An 18,237-nucleotide genomic window follows, 5' to 3' on the forward strand; every position below is an offset into this window, starting at 1 on the left:
CCGGTGTTCTGACCTGGACACATGGCAGTATCATTTCCGTCACGCGCTTGAGGCATTCAGCCAATCACAACGCCCTGGATAGCTGGCCAATCAGAGCACACTTTGCTTTTCAGAACGATGAGCTTGGTCAAAAATGACACGTTTCAGAGGGTGGGGCATAGAGGAGAAACAATAATGTACAGTATGTGAGAAATTGTGTGTTTTTTTTTTTTACCTTAAACCACAAGTTAAAATTTCACTTTTTTAAATGTGCCGTTTACATGAATGATCATACGAGTTTACAGTCTCTGCATCAGTAGGAAAGCGATAAAACAAGCATCTTCCATCCAAAGACTTGTGCTGCGTTTCGGGGGCAAAAAACCCCCACATCGTCGAACAACAATATAAAATGCGGGAAACTATTATATGAATATGGATCCACTGCAGTGAATGAGTGCCGTCAGAAACAGCTGATAAAACATCACAATAATCCACAAGTAATTCACATGACTTCAGTCCATCAACCAGTTTTTTTGTGAAGCAAAAAGCTGCACATTTAATATAATAAATAAAATAATATTAGTATTAAATGAATCCAGCATCATTTGTAATAAAGCATTTTAACTTCAAACCATCTATTCTTTCCAAAATACGAGTGCATCGCCTGTTGTCCTCTCACTTCAAAATCCACAGACGTATTTGTTTAGAAGTGTTTTGGACCGTTTTCACTTGTTAACTTGATCTATGCATATTTCTCTCCTGATTCAGAGGAAGTGACCTTTTTACTGGAGAAAATCAATATTATGGATAGAGAACTTGTATTTTAGCAGGAAGCAAAGGTATAAAGTAAAACAAATATATATCATAATGGATGTTTCTTACAAACTTACAATTTTTCGCTTCACATGATGTTGACTGAACTAATTTCATGTCATTACTTGTGGACTATTGTGATGTTTTTATCAGCTGTTTGGACTCATTCTGACGGCACCCATTCACTGCAGAGGATCGATTGGTGAGCAAGTGACGCAATGCTAAATCAACATCTTGGATGGCCTCAAGGTGAGGTTTTCATTTTAGGGTGAGCTTTTATTATTCTTACTCTTATTATTGAACTAGATACATATATACTGAAACATGTGATTTAGAAAGAATTTAAATTGTGAGCTGCTTAATAGTTGAAAAAATGTAATATATATATATATATAGGCAAATTTATTATAGAAAGGTCACTGAAATTCTTCCTTCCTTTAGGTTTTATTGAATTAAAAATGCTTATCATTGGTTAGCACCATGTTTGAAAAAACAATATGCATGATCAGAAGTCAATCATCAGCAACTTGGTTAAAAACTGAGTATTAAGGGCACATCAACACTGTTTTCCCTAATATAACATCCGCTTTGAGAGGGACTTGGCCCTAGAGATGTTGCTGCGTTTAACCATGAAAGATTTCAGAAGACATTTTGCCTTTGTCAAACTATCATGTGGTTGGAAGTACAGAGACTGAGCAAATGTACTCTTGGCTTTTGGGTTGTGATTCTGCATCAAGGCTCCTGCTGTCAAGACAAAAGGAGATGAGCCCTCCATGTGCTATTAAAAGTCTTCAAAAAATTCTGCATTTTCTTCAACCACATAAAATACAACAATGCTCTTTTAACCTGCATTAATACCATATTTGAGTGTTACATTGTTGCTGTTTTACATGTAAACTATAATCGGTGCAATGATAAAAAACTGATTGTAAAACTAACAACTGTGTGAATTTTCGACTTTGGCAAGATTGCTTGAATTTTATGGTAAACCGAGGAATATACTAGATAAAATCTATCTACTGCATCAATCATTTTCCTTAAATAATGTTTATTTCTTTCAGAATAACTATGAGAAATGTATATGCAAGTTCTGTACAATTTTCTGTTTATGCTTGGGATTTCTTTAAAAAAAAAGAGAGTGGTGAAACAGTTTGAAAAACGGGATGTTGACACTTAGTGCACTTAAAACCCCCAAAATATTTTGTCCAACAGCAATCCTTCGGTTTGCTCTGGAAATACTTCAGAAAAATCGGTTCTTCAGATTATTGTGTTGGCTCCAGTTAATGTTTTCAATCTTTTGCTCTGAATCCCAATTCTTCAGTGTCTATAGAGGCACGTTAAAAATACTGCCATTTTCCGAGAACTGTGTCTTTGATTGCATCAACAAACTGTGCAGGCACCCAGTAGACCCAATATTGTGAGGCTTCTGTCGGACCCAGCTGAAATGCCTAGGGTGACAAACAAACAAACAAGCATTCATATATGTCTTATAGCAGCACCAAATAATAAGTAATATATTTACAGTTATCATTAGTATAGTAAGTTTTAAAAAAATCCAGTTTGAGGATGACAGGTACAATGCATAGTTGGTTAAAAATGTTGCGATAAACACCTACCATCATATGATAGTCCTCATGACCCTCTATTGGCTCGGTCACAACATTTTTGATGGAACCCATAGGAATTTTTTCTGTTCTTTCTGCAGGCCAGAAAGAAAAATCATCATAAATCAAGTATTATGGATAAAGGTTTAAATAGATGATGAAATCACCTTTTGTTCCGATCCACAACTGATCCTGTTCCAGTTTAAACGTGAGTCGTACTTTTCCACCAGATTTGTTGTACATTCCTGATAAAGGCACTGTTGGCAGACGCTCCTGTTCAACAAATAGAGAGATCACTCAGGTTTCATCAGTGCACACAAAGAACTTATTCTTCATCCTTATAAGAACATTATAGCTGGGGAAATGAAGGACATGATCACTAAATCACCATTCACATGATGATGCTGTACAGTAAAACACACACAAACTGTGTATATCTGTATATCTATCTATCTATCTCTCTCTCTCTCTCTCTCTCTCTATGTATATATATATATATATATATATATATATATATATATATTAGTGCTCTCAATCTATTAATTGCATCCGAAAATAAAAGTTTTTGTTTACATAATGTGTGTGTGTACGGTATATATATATATATTATATATATATATTATACTATTTGACCAAGAAGTAGAGTGATGGGGTGCTGCGTCAGATGACCTGGCCTCCACAGTCACTGGACCTGAACCCAATCGAGATGGTTTAGGGGTGAGCTGGACCAAAGACAGAAGGCAAAAGGGCCAACAAGTGCTAAGCATCTCTCGAGGAACTCCTTCAAGACTGTTGGAAGACCATTTCAGGTGACTACCTCTTGAAGCTCATCAAGAGAATGCCAAGAGTGTGCAAAGCAGTAATCAAAGCAAACGGTGGCTACTTTGAAGAACCTAGAATATGACATATTTTCAGTTGTTTCACACTTTTTTGTTATGTATATAATTCCATATATAATTCCACATGTGTTAATTCATAGTTTTGATGCCTTCAGTGTGAATCTACAATTTTCATAGTCATGAAAATAAAGAAAACTCTTTGAATGAGAAGGTGTGTCCAAACTTTTGGTCTGTACTATATATATATATATATATATATATATATATATATATATATATATATATATATATATATATATATAAATACATAAACCTACAGTGTATATTTTTAAAATATTTACGTTACATTTATTAGAATAAAACAGAGCAAATAAAGTGCAATGACATAAATAAAAGTATTTACAACAGCTTCAAATGCGGCTCAACCAATCAGAGTCAAAGAGAGGAAGTATCCTTTTTCATAATTGTAATTTTTTTTTATTTTGGATGTGATTAATTCCGATTAATCATTTGACAGCACTAATATATATATTTTTTAATAATTATCTAAATAATTAATAAAATAAAATAATTAATTACACTTCTTGTCAAGAGAAAAAGTGACAGAAGCAGTAGTTGTGAGTGGGGTGGCCAACCCTAGCCTTGCCCTTATGTTAATTGCGTAGTTTAATAATATTTTTAACACGTTAAACTGAAAAAATAATCTCATGCGTTAATGGGCTAATTTTGACACTACTAAATATATACACACACATATATACATATTAAGGCTGGACGATATGATATATTTTACACTGTCCAGGCGACATCGATATTATATAGCGATATGAGAAAAATAATAATAATACCGGTAGTCACTTTCATAGCACTCCTGTCAATCTATTAACATTTTTTATGTAATTAACTGCAAAATGTGTTGATTACTCTAATCACAAATTGAGTTTGACTGTGAAAATTCCCACAAAATATAAAGCCATTATTGTGTTAAATGAGAAAAAAATCAAGTAGACATAACAAAAGAAATATATTATTAATGTGTGTTGACTGTATTAAAATATTTTAATCACATTATGTTTCCATAACTAATTATTTAAATTAAAAGCCCTAATATGTATAAATTAATTTTGTACGGCATGTGTGCAATGATCAGTCTAATCACAGGTTTTGCATACCTTGGCTCCTTTTATAGATGGCAAGACATCCTCTGGTTTTCCTTTGTCCAAAACTTTTCTATGTTGCTGAGAAAAAAAAAGCATCCACAAGCACATTTATAAAATATAAGTACATATTTGTAGGAATTCTTTCCATCATAGCTGTCTAGAGTTCACATTATGTAAACAGGGTTTCCACCCACCTTTTGCCTGCACAATGGCTCCTTTTTGTTCTCCTCAGCTTTAACCTCCTGCTGAATAACTTCTTTTGGAGTATTTACAGCTAGTACATCATTTATTGTAGATCCAACAACCATAATCTTTGCACCATTTGTAACTTTGATTTCTCGAAGCGTCTTGTCCTCTGGCAGCAGTCCTTTGTACATCACTTTCTGCATAGCAGGTGGAAGACCTGATAACCATACAAAACACAAAAACATTTGTATTCGCTAATTTCAATCCTGATATAATATGGTGGTGTAACCGATAAGTAACACAAATAAAATACATCTCGTATAAACAAACTAAGGCTTTGTCTGTGCTCTTTTCATTTCAAATTGGAGGCAACCACTGCATTTGAATAATGATCCAAATAAAAATGCGGCATACGTATAGCATGAGTGGATTTCAATCTAAATTAGACAGCATAATTTTGAAATATGAAGCAAAAAACAGAAATGGTCTGACTTAAGTTTTGTGAAACTATATTACATAAAACATATCTGAAGATAAACAGCAGATGAGCTGAATGAGATGCAAGTTCACCCTCTGAGAGACTGAATGACTGAACGTGTCCTCCATCAGGTTAAGTCATATTCATAAAAAAAATAGTTTGCAATGTCCTAAGAGTAATGTTGTGGTAATATAATAATATTCTTTAAATTTTTAAGGGTAGCATACTCCTCAAGGCTCTGGTCAATGCGTTGATTTCTATAAAGTGAAGCATCAGCTTCAGTTTTTCCCTCTGTTGTTAATCCCAGTGTTGTTTAGCGCTCACGTCACTAGCTCCGCTCTTGCGCCATAGCTCATGACCAGAAGAGAAGAGGAGTCATTTTGAGGGAGAGGGGAGGTAAACGTTTTTGATTAAAGATTACTAGGGCACATGGAATTTTTAGTTCACAGATAAATTATTTATAATAAACACTACAGTATTCCATTAAAAAATACGAATTTTCAATTTTGATTTCATGGTGACTCTAAACTCTTTAGAAACCGATTTGATCATCTGATCATATATATCTTTACACGGGATTGTCTTTTGACTGAGATTAATTTAAATATTGACGCTATTGTCCTCGGCAAACCTGCTTTACAGCTGGAATTGAATTTGTTTCATAATTGGTGAAACATCCTCAGAAGGGGACGGAGTTTCTTCAAGGTCTCACCTTGTATGACCTCTGTGAAACACAAAGCCATACAGGTTTGAATGACATGACATGACGATTACCAGTGAGAGTGTGAATCTTCTCTTTCAGTTTAGCACCGGTGCCATCTAAAGGAATTTTAAGGTCATATTTGTTTTTGTTCCAAATGATCTTCACTTCCACCATCTCTTTCCCCTCGTCGCTTTCCTCTCCGTTGCTGACAGCAGCAGGCTGAGCTGATGTGCTTTCACCATCACTAAGAGATGCTTGTTCAGTCCCTGCTGCATCTTCTTGTCCAGCAGCTTCACATAACACTTCTGGTACCTTCTGCGTGACCTCAGCCTCCATTCCTACTACCTCACTTCCTGTGGGAACAATTATCAGATCAGGAATCATATTGTAACACATTTAGTTTTCAAGGTGCAAATATTGACCTGCTTCAGAGCAATGATATGACAATGTCAAACTATAGTATTTAAGTATTAAAATAAAACAAACAGATGTTCACGGGACAATATTTTAACCAGTAAGATAACACTTTTGGGAAAACTAGTTAACCATCTAAATTTTGACAGATAAAAGCTGAATTAATGTATTTGATCTAGATTTACACCCATTACTTTCATGTTTTACTCCTTAAATAGTCCCAACTAGACCGTCTCTAGTACACAGCTTTTAAAAGCTACTGACTAGCTGCTGTTCAAAGCCTCAGAAACATCTAGTAAATTCCCTTATCGTCATTTGAACCCAACGGTTGAACTAAGGCCAGTAACTGCAAGCATGTGCGACTCGACAGAGCCTGTGTTGTAACTTAGCCAGACCGTTGTGCTAATATTCGCAAGCTCATATCAAGACCGTGTCTCAAAATTCACTAAGCTGTCTAACTAGACAGCATTTTTGGGCAACGTACTCTGGGCTCGATTGGAACCTTCGTTCGAACGTTCCAAACGCTTCCGCAATGCCCATAAGCGTTAATCGAAAGTTCCACAAAGGGTCAAACGTTTCTCCAAATGCGGTCTAGGTAGACGGCTCTCTAGATTTTGTGACACAGCCGAAGTTTTCGACATGGCTAATCACACAATATCTAGCTACTATTTCACCTTGACAAGGTAAAACAGCATCTATTCGGTGTACTACAAGTGTCAGATAACTGGAACTGATGTAATACGCCGCAAATTATCACCGCAAAAACTGTGCAATTGGCATTTAAGTACATTTTCACGCTACCTACCATCCTGCGCCGCCATGATGATTGTGTACAATATAAGGAAAGGCTTCTGGGAAAGAGCGTGCTGTCAGTGAATGAGCTCCGCGGCTTTCCGTAGTGACTTTGCGATTTAAAAATCAGGTTTATGAAACGTAACGAGAGGACTTTTTTGGACCGTAAACTCAGTTATATGGAATGGACAAAATTCTGACTTGTTTGACCAAAAAAAAAAAACAAAAAAAATTGTTCCTAACAGGCTACATCATAAACTCCAGTAAACTATAAAGTTTATAATAGTTGTTTACCCAATTGCTCCTTAGTCATCACAAATGCCCATTTATTGTGTTTTTGTATAGAACTGTTTGTTGCCAGTTGCAAAGGACTGACTTTTCTAACTTTGTCAAAATGATTTCATAACCGTATTAGCAATTTTTAGTGACTGAAAATAGGCCATTTTTCTTTTGAATTGCTTTTTTAAAAATTGCTATTCCTTGCAATATGTTACATTAATAAATGTAAATTTCAAGAAATGTGTTGATTCTTTTGATTCTACTATCATATATATATATATTAGTTTTCTTTTTTTTATTATTTCAAATTCAAACATGACATCAGAGAGATACAACTTAGCATACATTACATAAAATGTATTAACAATGCATCCAAAGTCATATGAACTAATGGAAGAGAAGAAAGACGAAAAAAGGAGGAACAGAACAAATAAAGAAAAGAGGATTATACAATAATAATAATAATAATAATAATAATAAAAAGACAAAAATACATCAAACCAAGTATTAATCACGGTACATGAAAGATCTCATCATATCTCCTCAAAAAAGAAATACATTTTTTTGTTATGAATTACTGTAATTCAAAAAGAAAACATAACGAGGATCCCAGATGTGACGTAGCCTGTCAACGTTAGATGATTTCCACATAATAGCGATTGGCACGCGCTCTGTTGATATTGCTTATAGATCTACGGATGAACTAAGCGTAAACTTACCCTACCTTACCTTGACTTGAGGGGCTGGTGATCTTTCAGCGCTTACACAATCGACCAACATTAGAAAGCAATTTGTAAACAAATACAGATCATTGCGCGCACATTCTAGTGTTCATAACACACACAGTGAATCGCTGCTGATGTTAAAGATCGCGCGTGACCCATGCAACAGCGACTGCGTGTTAAAGTTTGGCTCTGTGAATCGGGTAAGTTATTGCAGTGATACAGTGTTATTGACGGCAGGCATGTGTAACTAACTAGCACAATGCTGTAGCTAACCTCTACAACTCGGATGTATTAAATAGCTTAACGATACAAAGAGATATTATGAGATCATCATCAACATTTTACACAATAAATCCAAGCAGCATACTGTACATGTAGGTCTCTCTATCTCTCTCTCTCTCTCTCTCTCTCCCTCTCTATGCTTTTTATATTTTGGGATTTTTTTTATTTTGAGCCATGCTTCTGAAGTAGCTGCCACGGAAACCATCACGTGGATTTTGCATTCCAGTAACTTTCATCTCATGCTTGATGGTCACGAGGCGCGTGCACGTCTGTGACCACGAACTTGTTTTCGCTAATGTTTAACTGCTGTATTAGATATAAAGCAATAACAGTGTAATATACATGCTGTAGATCACTAATTACACAATTTATTTAGTTTTCACACAGTTTGCTTTCCTGGATGCTGGTTTTATTTACATGGATTAAGGCACACTCGCTGAAACTGGCATCTTACACGAGGATTTGAATGAGCTGAGGATGGCGGATATTAGGACGTATAATGTGGTTATTTTGGGAATAGGATTTTTGCTCATTTTTACCGCCTTCACCACCTGCGGTAATATCGAAGTAAGTCGGGTTCCATTCCTATGTCATGCTATAAACAATCAGACTGATTGGTATGATAGGATGGCATGTTTCAAAATATGTCAGAAATGTTTTTTTTTTGCACTGAAATTTTAGCAGTACTTGTGCCAAGAATTGATAAGTGCAAGCCTTTAAAATTTGCAGCGGTTTCAACTTTTTATTACCAATAAATAGTTTCTGCAAAAATACGGCCAAAACCAAACTGTATTCTTAAAGTTTTATTGCCGTAACAATAAATAGCATGGTAAATAGCAAGTGTTTTTTTTTTCAGCTTAAGTTTTTTTTTTTTTTTTGTGAAAAACAACATTCAATGAAGTTTTTTAGTTAGATTATCTGAAAACAGTCTATTGTTGAGGTAAATCTGGGTCAGGCGCATCTCGTGTTTTTGATTTTCCCCATCAGTCTATGAATTATCCTGCAGGACTAATGGGAGAAACAAATTCAAATGTCACGGTGGACTCGTGTTAACCTCAAAGTCATCCAACACACAAAACCCCACAAACTCAATTTAACCACGAAAGGATATCTTCTCATAGATTCTCTAAAGTTAATCTATGTGTTAACATTTCAGTGTAAAATGATCTTTAAAATATTCACATTGACATAATGGTAGTTGACATATAAAGCAATGTCTTGCAGTATACATCCGTCATGTACAACTTTTTAAAATAGCATTTATTTCTATATATAATCATTTTAATTTTTAAATACATTTAGTTTTTATGAGTTCATATTCACTACTTTAAGTTTTTATTTAACATTTTATATTTGTCATGCATGCTACAGAGTTATTTGAGTCAACAGCAAAAAGTTTGTTTATTTATTTCATTTTAGCAAACAGTGGTGAAAAGCTTGAATAGCACTAACTTCACTGGGAGTGGGTATCACAGGTAAGATCTCAGTCCTTCACCTTTTCTGCCATATCCCACATTCATAATATAATATGCTGCAAGGTAAAAAAAAATAATAATGCTTGTGCCACATTGTGTTATAACATATTTGTTTCAATCTAATTCAACACATCATGTTATTTAGCTTGATTTATTGAGACTTCATAGCTTTAACTCTGTTTTCTTCATCTGTAATAAGATGACTGTAATGAGTAATTAACGTGGTTGTAAAAATGTGACGAACTCATCACTGTAGGTTGGCACCAGTTTGACAAAAAAATTTAAGTAGCAAACTTATGTCAGTTGAACACTGGTGAGTTAGTGATTGTGACAAAGAAATGCAAAAGAAACCATATGCAGCAGATTAATGGTGCATTATTTCACAGTGCAATATGAATACCAAGAGAAGTAGAGGCTAAAAAGTGATATCACATTTTCTAATGTCAGAAAAAGAAGGTGCTGCAGTTGAAAGTCTAGATGTAGATATGATGAAATCTGATACCCTATAATATCCTTTTTTGTTTTGACAGCCTTGGAATAATATATGGAGTTTTTTCATTCTGCAATGTGTTAGCTCCCACTATCATTACAATAATCGGACCCCAGTTTGCAATGTTCATGAGTGGAGTTCTTTATAGGCAAGTATCCCAGATTTCTTTGTGACTGTTCATCTAGTAGTCACCATGCCACCGTGGTTTGTATTGTTCACTTCTGTGTGTTTTTCAGTGGTTATATAGCTGTTTTCATCATTCCATCCACATGGTCCTTTTATTTCACTTCCGTGATAATTGGCATTGGAGCAGCCAGTAAGTAGATACTTAAAACACGTGTTTAAGTTAATCAAATATTTCATCACCAGCAAGCTTATAATTGACTTAAATGAAATCAATTCTGTCAGTTAATATCAACTCTATTACTTTATCCACATAATTAATGTTTTTTTTCATTAAAAACAATTCTTGTATTCAATACTGCAACATTTTCTCAGTTAGCGTGTTTAGTCTTTTGTGTATAGTACACACTTCTGCAGAAGTAGGTGTTTCACATTCTTAAATTCCTTCACCCACTTAAACAATATGATAGAGGCAAACTCAGACAAAGGTAGTATACAGTAGTTGCATTGTTTTGTTACACTGGTGAATCCATTATAGTCAGTCTATACAAATTGCAGGCAATAATTTAAATGACAGTTAATGGTTATTAAGATGTATTTATAATTAAGAAGTGCAGCATGGCTCATATTAGCCCTAAATTCATTTTTAATCATCATTGGAATCCCTTTTTTCTATCCACAGTGCTTTGGACAGCTCAAGGGCACTTTCTAGTGGAGAACTCTGATGCTTCCACCATCAACAGGAACACGGGACTGTTTTGGGCTTTACTGCAGTGCAGGTCAGAAAGAGACAGCAGCAAACACTTGTAGAGATTCAGCAACAATTAACAACAAATTATAATCTGAGATGCACTTTAATATATTAGCGTTAATCATGTGTGATCATCAACCGTATACTAATATGGAATGTGAGGAGTTAAAGCAGTAGATAATTATCAGCAGCATCCAGATGAATAACTCTGCCTCTTAAAGCTGTAGTTCATTCAGATGTTGTTCCAAACTCATGTTAAGTTCTTTCTTCTGTGAAAGAACACAAAAATGAGATATTAGACAGAATGTCTCATTTTGTCTCGTCCATATAAAATGAAAATAAATTTAAATGCCAAAGCTCTAAAAATAAGGAAAGAACATCATAAATACAGTAATATTACTCTATATTCAAAGGTATGTTACAGTGTTATTTTATTTAGTATTTTAATACAATCGAGATTTAAGAGTTAGAGTTATTTATATTTTGAATTGGTTTTCATTTTTACATTTCTCTTTTCATTTTAATTTGAGTTAATATTAGTAATGTTGTGTTTTTTAACATGTCTATAATTTTAATTAATTCATTAATTCATTTTATTTCAGTTTTAGTTTGAGTTATTTTAGCACATCATATTAATCTTCATTACAAAGACATGTTGCATTGGCAGCTAGTTTTAAGTTTTTAAAATAATGTTTTTTAAAGTAATGTAACTTTTTTGTTTGTGGTTTTAGTTTCAGTTTATTTTGATGTTTATATTATTTAATATTTACTTCATTGTATGGAAAATGGCATCTTGGACATTCCACCTAAACCCTACTTTTGTGTTTTACTGAAGAAAATAAGACTTATTGGAGGAGTTATGCAAACTTACTAACCAAATCAGTAAAACCATCAAGAGCTATGTTCTAACTAACTAAAACTGTCCCTGATTTCTGTATGAAAAGTTCCATTTGTGTTTTCTTTCCAGTATGTTGTTTGGAAATCTATACGTTTATTTTGATTGGAAAGGAAAATCTGACATTTCAGGTAACATGACGGTTTGAAAATTGTGTTTTGATAAAAGCTTGATTGTGTTCACTCTTTTATTTAACTTAAGTTAATCAGCACGTATTTAACCTCTGCTAACCTAATACATAAGAAATAACAAAAATATTTAACATTTTAAGCATAAATTGAGATTTTTTTTTTCTGTCACAATTTTTTCCTCCACAGATAGAGACAGAAAGGTCATGTTTATTGCTCTGCTGGTTATCTCAGCACTCGGCACACTGAGTTTTCTTGCATTGAGGAAGGTCTGTCAGCAGGAAGAGGTTCTCTCTGAAGAGGAAGCCCAGTCTCTTTTATCAACTAGATTGAAGTAAATTCACTCATTCATTTAGTGAATCGTGATGGTGAATGAGAGTTTCCACTTTGCAATAAAAGCATTTCTTTTCACAGATCCAACAATAAGGTTGTTCTGATTCAATACTTGTCCATCCGATATTTTTAATGTACCAGCACAGAAAAAGAAAAATATTCTTGTGTGATTTTATGTTCTTTATTTTAACAGACAAGTAAATAAATAAATAGATAAAAATGCAACAAATAATTTTTATTTGTTTTTAATGTTCAATAATTACTGTAAATGATAACCATGATAACCCCAACTATAAATTCATAAACTTTTGTTGGAAAACGTTGTTGATTGCTACTTACTGATACTTATTGTTTGATTTCTCATTGGTAGCTGATATAAATTTTTGTGTAATGTTATTTTAGATATAAACAGAGAGCAACATCTGCTGTGATGGAAGCTAAAACCGAGTTTAGTAAGTTCATTTGGCTTAATTTTCACATTTGTAACATGATGTTCTATTTTTAATAAAATTAGAAATTTATCAAATAATTATTACACAAATTGCCAGCGTGGACATCTGTTCTAGTGCTTCATCTCAGTTGTTTTTTATTTTATTTTATTCATACACTTATTTTAAAAATGTTTTTTTACCTTTCCCCCCCTTTAGAAACAATGTTGGAAATATTCAAAACAAAAACCATATTGTTATTAAGTTTCTGCATGGCATACAGTGGTAAGGACATCACTAAAGGGAACAGCCATTGGTTCCATTAGCATTTGAGCATGATGAGCATGTTTTGATTTCTGCCATCTCGTTGAAGGTTTGGAGCTGTCATTTTACAGTGGTGTTTATGGAACCTGCATTGGAGCTACAACACACTTTGGAGATGCAGCAAAAGGCTTAATCGGCATTTCAGGCATTGTGGTGGGAATCGGAGAAATAGTTGGTCAGTGCACTTTCAGTATGCAGAAGCATCTGCCTTGATTGCTCTTGGTATTACGGTCATCTAAAGACAAGCTGAGCAGATTCTTTAATAGGATTGGATTCTGATTAGATGTTGTCTCTTGTTTGCAGGGGGAGGATTGTTTGGCCTTGTACTGAAGAATAACCGTTTCAGGCGCACTTCAGTTGTCTTTTTAGGGATGGTTGTGCACTTTGTGGCCTTCTACTTGATATTCCTCAACATACCAGATGATGCACCTGTGGTTTTCCAAACAAGCTCACAGCATAAGCCATATCTGGTACCAAGGTAATAATTTAAAACAAAACACAAAAACTGGAAGGGAATGCATTACCTGATAACTGGATACACTGAATCCAGTATAAGCTGTTTTGGATAATCTGTTGTGCTAAATTGTGTTTCCTAAAGAGTGCAGTGTTGCACTGTTGATCTTGCTGTGTTCATTTATTCACTCTTGTAGCGTGTCCATTGCCCTGCTGTGCAGCTTCCTGCTGGGTCTTGGGGACAGCTGTTTCAACACTCAACTCTACAGCATTCTGGGCCGGATGTTTGCTGAGCAGAGCGCTCCAGCCTTTGCTATATTCAAATTCATACAGGTAACCACAGTCTGCATTTATTTACATTTGGATTTTACTTGAGATCAACAAGCCTGCTGTTATTTAATCAAAGAAGGCACAGGCCAGTGTGCTTGCATGATATTGTGTCATAAAATATTGAGCAATAGGAACTGTGTAAGAAAGATTTTTTAATTAATTAATTTGTTTATTTACAAGATTTTAAAAAGTTCAATTCAATTCAATTCAAGTTTATTTGTATAGCGCTTTTTACAATACAAATCGTTACAAAGCAACTTTACAGAAAAAAAGTGACAGTAAAGACACTTATAATGTTACAAAAGATTTCTTTCAAATAAATGCTGTTCTTTTAAACATTCTATTCATCAAACTAATCAAATATAAAAATAAACATACAAATATTAAACACCATAACTGTTTTCAACATTGACAATAATAAGAAATTGAGCAGCAAATCATAATTGGATGATTTCCGAAGGATCATGTGACACTGAAGACTGGAGTAATGATGCAAAAAAATTCAGCTTTGACATCCAAGGAATAAATTACATTTTAAAATCTATTGCAATAAAAAACACTCAGTTACTAACGTATCTTCAGTTCCCTGAGATACACAACAAGTACTGCATCTGTTTAAGACGCTTTGGGGAAAAACGTATTTTCCTCGGCAGCGGAGCCCACAAAAAAACCCCAAAATGGGCTGGGTCATCTGGCTATATAAGCAGCACAACGCCATAGGATCCTCATGCTACTTCGACTGAAGCGACAACTGAGTCGGGCAGCTACATAGCACGTCAAAGTATTCAGTACTCTTTCCGTATCTCAGGGAACCAAGGTTATGTTAGTAACCGAGTTCATTCCCTATCGATACTTCACTCGTACTGCATCTGTTTAACACACTTTGGGGAACCAGTATATTCCCACCATCTATCCTAGAGGAACGACTAATACTTGAACTTGCCTTAAGCACCCAAGGCAACCCAGGGGCCCACAGGGAAGGCCTGCAAAAGACAGTAGGGCTAAACTCACAGAGGTTGGCCCAGACTCGTCCTGAAATATTTCAGTATAGCCTCAGCACTCACTGAGGGCCAAGAGCGTACATGAAGGAGGCAAGAACCAAGCACTGGTTGTCATACGAAAGAGTGCACTGCTATGTAGAAAGGACCCACTTGTAAAGGCCGGGAAGGACAATATCAGAGATATGTTGCATGAGATTTGGTCTGCACAGCAGGCTGCACAGCAGGCTGTACATCAGGCGTAGAAGACTGACCATATAAGGGCATAGAGGCGTCTTGTAGACAGTGCTCTCTAGCCTTAGAGATTGTGTTTACCATGTTTTCTGGGAGGTTTGCAAGCTCCCATCGAAAGGCCAAAGGTGCAGAGCCCACAGTTCGGGCTGGGGGTGTCATATCGTTCCATTTGCCTGTCTCAGGGGAATGGGCCACGGGGCTTTGCAAACCAGTGCTGGTTCCTCCAGAGTGGGACAATCAACAGAACCTTTCATCTCTGACCCCTGACTCGCCTGATCACGTGTGGAATCAGAATGAGTCGGTCATTGAGGTAATTCAGAATGTGGATTCCTGCCTGTCTCACTGGGGAAAGAGCCACATCCATGCACTTCGTAAAAGTGCGAGGAGATAGGGACAGTCCAAATGGAAGGATAACCCACTCTCTTGAAGGCGAATCTCAAGAATCATCTGTGACGGGGGTGGTGGTGGTGGGGGGGGGGCTATCTGGATGTGAAAGTAAGCGTCTTTCAGTTCCAGTGAAAATAACCAGTCCCCTGGGCATACTTGCGAAAGGATCCGTTCTGTAATGATCCTGAATGGCTGTTTCATGAAGGCGCGATTCAGGTGCCTAAGATGGAGAATGGGCCTTAGGCAACCATCCTTCTTGGGGACGAGGAAGTAACAGCTGTAGAAGCCTGACTCGCTCTCGGCTGAGGGAACTGTTTCTACGACCCCTCATGACCCAGCTTGATACTCAGGGATGGCCTGCCAGGCCTCAGCTCGTATGGCAAGGGGCTGGATTGGTCTGAGTGGTGGGCCGTCTAGGGGGTACCTTACGCTCGCAATGAGCGGAAGAGAAAAACAACGCCCGAAATTTTATTCTGAAATTAGCTCTTATATTTTGCCGGATAGCTGCAGAGAACCGAAGACCGTCACTGCTGCAGGCGCGAGGACGGCGTGAAGTAGCGAGAATGGCCGAGCAGGAAGGGGTCTCTCGATCTGCTGTGAGGCTTGATCACGGTGAAGGCTTCATAGTCTCATAGTGCGAAGATCTAGTAGTAGTCACTGTAGGAGAATAATCTGAGAATCCTATGGCAATGTGCCGCTTATATTGCCAGATGACCCTGCCCATTCTTGCAGGCTTTACCGCCATAGGCTCCGCTGCCGAGGCATTGTTTTTTTTTCACCACATAAACCAATGACCGTGCAGTTACACTGCGTTATTTAAAGGCTTCTGTCAACTTAAACATATGCAGTATGAGTGAAGTAATGATAGGGAACAGTTATTTTCAGTATGTTGTTGTTTTTAATGTGTTTTTGATCAAACCAATACTGCCTTGGTGAACATAAATTTATTATAAGAAAAGTGCATGTTTGAGTGTTACATAATAATAAATAAATGTATATAAAAAGTATATAAATAAAAAATCTTTAAAATATGTTTGTGCATCTTTGTGGATCTAATCAGTAGACAAGTGCATAGCCGATATTCCTACATGGATGATGGCATTTTGAGAATTCGATAACTGCTGATTTACGTCAGTAGAATATCTGATTAGTGTGTAGAGATTCTGAAAGTTTGAAAAAAAAAATTTCTGTGCTTCATGAGAAGCTTTTTATTTTCACCTTAAATTTAGCAGATAAAGTATACCCATTGCCTTCTTAATAAAATGCAGTTAAAGTTACATTTGCCAATAAATAAGGTCAAGTGTATTCTATATGAATTGGATTCAGTGTTTCAATAAAACGCTCCCTCTCTCAGTCTATTTTCGCAGCTGTGGCGTTCTTCTACAGTGGTTATATTCTGCTGACCTGGCAGCTCCTCGTGATGGTCGTCATGGGATTTACGGGAACGCTGTGTTTTTTCATGGTGGAGAGGATGCAGAATATGTCAGCTGACACACAGGAGTATTAGATTAGAGTCTTTCTCAGGACACATTTCAGTAAATCTGATGTAAAATAATGTTTGTATAAAACACTACACGTGACTTGTGAGAAAGTGCCTTTGTTTTTGTTGGACTTTGGGACTTTAATATAAAGGTGGGATTACAATGATTATTTTTTTTATTTACATTCTATGATAGAAAATTATTAGTTGGAGCTGCATTACAACGTTCTATCTTTAATGTGATTGTTTTACGTTAAATTTGATATTTCAAATGAAATTACATTATTAAAGGTGCACTTGGTTTGGATATGCTCATGTTGTGTTGACTGACGTGACAGTCATCTTATACTGACACCTAATGATTTAGTTACAGCATCATGCAAAAGCAAATTTGGTATTTCGCTTGATTTATTTATTCCATGAGTGAAAGTGTCAGATTAGAGCTGGGTTAGCAAAATAAAACTAATATTTAGCTGGTCATGTGATTTCATGTCTGCTCCCATGATTGGACCTGCTCCATGTAAAATATTACAGCTTTTATTATGCTTCTGATATGACTGGAGCCTTATTCTTGTGTGAGATTTTAAACTGATTTTTATGAAGTATTATCCATTTCTTTATATGCATTATGTGCTAAACAAATACACAATGAGGAAAAAATACTGCACCTTGTGTAAAAGGATGTTGGTGACAGTCAGATTATCGCTCAGTAATTGACCTCTAAACTGAAATAAATGTACACCATTATACACCATATAACTTCTACTCATTAGTTTGGAATCATTAAGGTGTACCATATTTTTGAAAGAAGTCTCTTTTCTTATATATAGAAGAAAATGTAATTGTCTACACAAAGTGGAGCTGTATCATTTCAGTTAAGAAAGCATTTCTCTCAGGGTCCTGCTAAATAATTGTAGGATTTTATTAGGATCTTCAACTCTAAAAGGCTAAAATGATACTCTATATACACTCTGTGTTCTTGATTGTGAACCATTTTAAAGTTGTTAAAATCATACCAGTTAAGCTTATTCAGATATTGAAAGTATTAGACAGCCAGACAGTGATGTAATGAGGACTCTGTCACAAGACGGGTTTAAATAATGTTTACACAAAGCTCGTCTTCATGACAAGTGTCTTGAAGACACAAGTCTTCT

The 18,237-nt window shown here is 35.6% G+C and overlaps 2 protein-coding genes across 3 annotated transcripts; one reads left to right on the forward strand and one right to left on the reverse strand.

Moving 5' to 3' along the window:
- Positions 1-1,820: 1,820 nt before the first annotated feature.
- Positions 1,821-7,104, reverse strand: LOC132149819 (ubiquitin domain-containing protein UBFD1-like). 2 transcript variants are annotated; one of them, XM_059559198.1, is made up of 7 exons: positions 6,982-7,104; positions 5,834-6,115; positions 4,590-4,798; positions 4,408-4,473; positions 2,564-2,669; positions 2,409-2,491; positions 1,821-2,240 (listed from the first exon to the last, which is right to left on the reverse strand). In XM_059559198.1, the coding sequence occupies exons 1-7, from the start codon at positions 6,995-6,997 to the stop codon at positions 2,130-2,132; spliced, it is 873 nt and encodes a 290-aa protein (XP_059415181.1). In that variant the 5' UTR covers positions 6,998-7,104; the 3' UTR covers positions 1,821-2,129. The 2 variants fall into 2 exon arrangements, with proteins under 2 accessions (XP_059415181.1, XP_059415182.1); XM_059559199.1 differs by having other exon boundaries at positions 6,851-6,987.
- A 775-nt stretch (positions 7,105-7,879) lies between these two features.
- Positions 7,880-17,635, forward strand: LOC132149845 (UNC93-like protein MFSD11). The gene is made up of 14 exons (XM_059559200.1): positions 7,880-8,172; positions 8,642-8,821; positions 9,674-9,729; positions 10,260-10,367; positions 10,456-10,535; positions 11,025-11,121; positions 12,061-12,119; positions 12,306-12,450; positions 12,852-12,901; positions 13,097-13,162; positions 13,251-13,376; positions 13,505-13,679; positions 13,852-13,987; positions 16,958-17,635. The coding sequence occupies exons 2-14, from the start codon at positions 8,732-8,734 to the stop codon at positions 17,108-17,110; spliced, it is 1,341 nt and encodes a 446-aa protein (XP_059415183.1). The 5' UTR covers positions 7,880-8,172; positions 8,642-8,731; the 3' UTR covers positions 17,111-17,635.
- The last annotated feature ends 602 nt before the right edge of the window (positions 17,636-18,237 follow it).

This window comes from Carassius carassius, chromosome 1 (assembly GCF_963082965.1).
Source record: "Carassius carassius chromosome 1, fCarCar2.1, whole genome shotgun sequence".
In the NCBI taxonomy this organism is placed as follows: Eukaryota; Metazoa; Chordata; class Actinopteri; order Cypriniformes; family Cyprinidae; genus Carassius; species Carassius carassius.

Coding starts and splice junctions, on each gene's coding strand:
- LOC132149819 (XM_059559198.1), bottom strand. Junction 4,799..5,833: donor GAAGATTCACACTCTCACTG/GTAATCGTCATG, acceptor TATGGTTATCAG/GTCTTCCACCTGCTATGCAG. Junction 2,492..2,563: donor GTTGTGGATCGGAACAAAAG/GTGATTTCATCA, acceptor TCTGGCCTGCAG/AAAGAACAGAAAAAATTCCT.
- LOC132149845 (XM_059559200.1), top strand. CDS start 8,732: ATGGCGGATATTAGGACGTATAATGTGGTTATTTTGGGAATAGGATTT. Junction 12,451..12,851: donor CTTTTATCAACTAGATTGAA/GTAAATTCACTC, acceptor ATGTTATTTTAG/ATATAAACAGAGAGCAACAT. Junction 13,680..13,851: donor AAGCCATATCTGGTACCAAG/GTAATAATTTAA, acceptor TCACTCTTGTAG/CGTGTCCATTGCCCTGCTGT.